We start from the raw sequence: 2,460 nt of genomic DNA, 5'->3' as shown, positions 1-2,460 counted from the left end.
TTGAAACACACTTTGATAGCTAATTAAGTGGTTTTTCATTTCTATTCTTGTTGATCATTTGAACTTATATATTTATTTGAGTAATTGAAATATAAGAACTAATTACATAATTTGTAATGTTAAAGAATTATTTCATAATAATTCACATTCTCAAAGTAGAAAGTTTTTGAAATGCAATAACTATATAAAGGATGCAAAGTCATACGAGAAGTTTAATGAAAGAGTTAAGAAAGAACAAAGTGTTGTGAAACTATTATATCAATAGTGTTTAAAAAGATATTGGATTGAGAGCTTACATTTTGTAAATCCTTCACCAAGTGAAGTTGTAACCTATGAGTTGAACTATGGACTTCTACTATGAGAGTGTTTTTTTTATTATTCATTGTAATTGGAGTTCTTAATCTGATGGGGGGATTAAGAAAGATTCATAGAGAGATTTATACTTATGTACATGAAGAGGTTGAAACTTGTGTAAACTAGAGAGGGAAATACTCTTTACTTATCAAATGTGTTGATTAGTGAAATATCTTAAGTAGGTTGCTTAAGAGATTTGACATATCCTCAAGTGAAGGTGAACCAATATAAATCTCCTGTGTGCATTTTCTCTACCCCTACTCTTTACTTTGAATATTTTATTTGTTTGTGCACTGTGTTTGAATTTGTTTACAGACTCTATTCATCCCCTCTTCTCTAGTCACATTACACCAACACAAAAGTTGTAAAAATGTTATCCTTAAACAAATCATCCACCATTAAACTTTGAAAGATTAAACAATCATAGAATATAAAACTTTGATTATTGAACTAGGACTTTCTTGAAAATTAGATGTAAACCAACTAAATATATATACCTATAATCATTCACAACATGAAGAATAAAAATACTTAAACATGAGGAACAAACATACTAAAACACTTTCTTTGCAAAAAGGTCAAGTAAATATTTTTAAAATGACTATCGACTATTTCATTAAATAGATAAAAATCTAATCCTTGTCGAGAATAACTACTCAACATTGCAAAAATTCTTCTAAAAAAGTGTGTAATAAGAATCTATCACATTCGATGGTAGTCAATAATAATTGAAAATTCATTGATAAAACATTTGAACAATTTTTACAAAAACCAGATATAAATCACCGACTATAATATATGAAGCATCATAAAACTGAATAAATATTTAAATTATGTTATGAAAATACAATGAACAAATAAATGTATTACATAAAATATAAATTCTTTAAATAAATATTTCACCCGTTTATTTAATTTTAAGTATCCAACCAACTTCATAAATACTGTTATAATTGATGGTTCCTTGTTTTCTCTTAAAATCAAAATGAAACCTCTCTCACTCTAACATCTCTTTCTCTCCCTAAATCCCATCTAATCCAAATGCCTACCACACTTCACCACAGTTTGAAGCTCCTCGCCAGCCACTGCACCACCACCGCCACTCACAGCCCTACTGCCAGCCCCGTCTTTCGCCGTCGCCGCCGCAAGACTCTCCGCATGCTCCTCCTCCACGACCCGCCGGAATCCGCCGACAGCCACGTCAGGGTCCGCTCCAGGCTGAAGGATTTGCTCCTCTCCTCGCCGCCCCCGCCGTCGCCGATCACAAAACGCCAAGAGTTCGGCAGCTTGCTCCCGTCTGTCTCCGTCGGCGTCGGTTACCGATCCCGGACTGGCTGTAGACTGCTGCGCGGTAGCGCCGCTGCGGTGCCGGTTTCGTTCCGGCGCCGATTGTTGAGAAGAGCGTGGCGGCCGGTGCTGCTGTCTATCCCTGAGTAGTCCCTCACTGTTATTGTGTTGAAATTTTATTTCTTTTATTATTAGTTATTATATTTATTACTGTTATTTTTATATTTTCATAATTTATTTTTTATCTATTGTGTGTATGTGTAATTATTTTTAATTATTGTTGCCGTCACTACGCTGGTGTGCTCGAGTGTGAAATTGAGTGAACGGCGGTGCGAAGTTGTCGAATTTAGAAATATAGTTCTTTTTATCTGACACCGAAATATTTATTTTAGGTATTGATAGATTATTATTAATTTCGTTGTGTTTAATTTTATACTAAGTGTTTTTCAATAAAAAAAATGGGTAGTGTTCTTAAATTTCTATAGGTTTGTTTGACTTTGTAAGTAGGCTATTTTTCTTTATTTTAATAAATAACTGGTTATTTAATAAATAAATCTTATTTGTTTATTAAATAATTGCAAATTTTATAAATTGATCATATAGAAACTATTTAAGTACAAGTTTTATTTAACGTATTGAATGTATAGAGGGACAAATGATATCTAGATTGGTTTACCTATGTATAGATTCGTTTATATATATAGATTCGTTTACGTATATTTTTAATTTAAGAGAATTTTTTTTATTAATTAGATATGGATATGAATATGATAATATTTGAAATTTTTAATTGAATATAACAATGAGAATGATTATATA

The 2,460-nt window shown here is 31.7% G+C and overlaps 1 protein-coding gene across 1 annotated transcript; it reads left to right on the top strand.

The window, feature by feature from the left end:
* The first annotated feature begins 1,311 nt into the window (after window positions 1-1,311).
* Window positions 1,312-1,885, top strand: LOC114182396 (uncharacterized). Its single transcript, XM_028069266.2, has one exon. The coding sequence runs from the start codon at window positions 1,396-1,398 to the stop codon at window positions 1,789-1,791; it is 396 nt and encodes a 131-aa protein (XP_027925067.1). The 5' UTR covers window positions 1,312-1,395; the 3' UTR covers window positions 1,792-1,885.
* The last annotated feature ends 575 nt before the right edge of the window (window positions 1,886-2,460 follow it).

This window comes from Vigna unguiculata, chromosome 4, assembly GCF_037176805.1.
Source record: "Vigna unguiculata cultivar grain cowpea cultivar isolate G323 ecotype 2 chromosome 4, ASM3717680v1, whole genome shotgun sequence".
NCBI lineage: Eukaryota > Viridiplantae > Streptophyta > Magnoliopsida > Fabales > Fabaceae > Vigna > Vigna unguiculata.
The sequence above is the reverse complement of the archived record's forward strand: the minus strand, read 5'-3'. Positions and strand labels throughout refer to the sequence as shown.

What these genes read in the sequence shown, in the direction of transcription:
- LOC114182396 (XM_028069266.2), top strand. Translation starts at nt 1,396, where the DNA reads ATGCCTACCACACTTCACCACAGTTTGAAGCTCCTCGCCAGCCACTGC.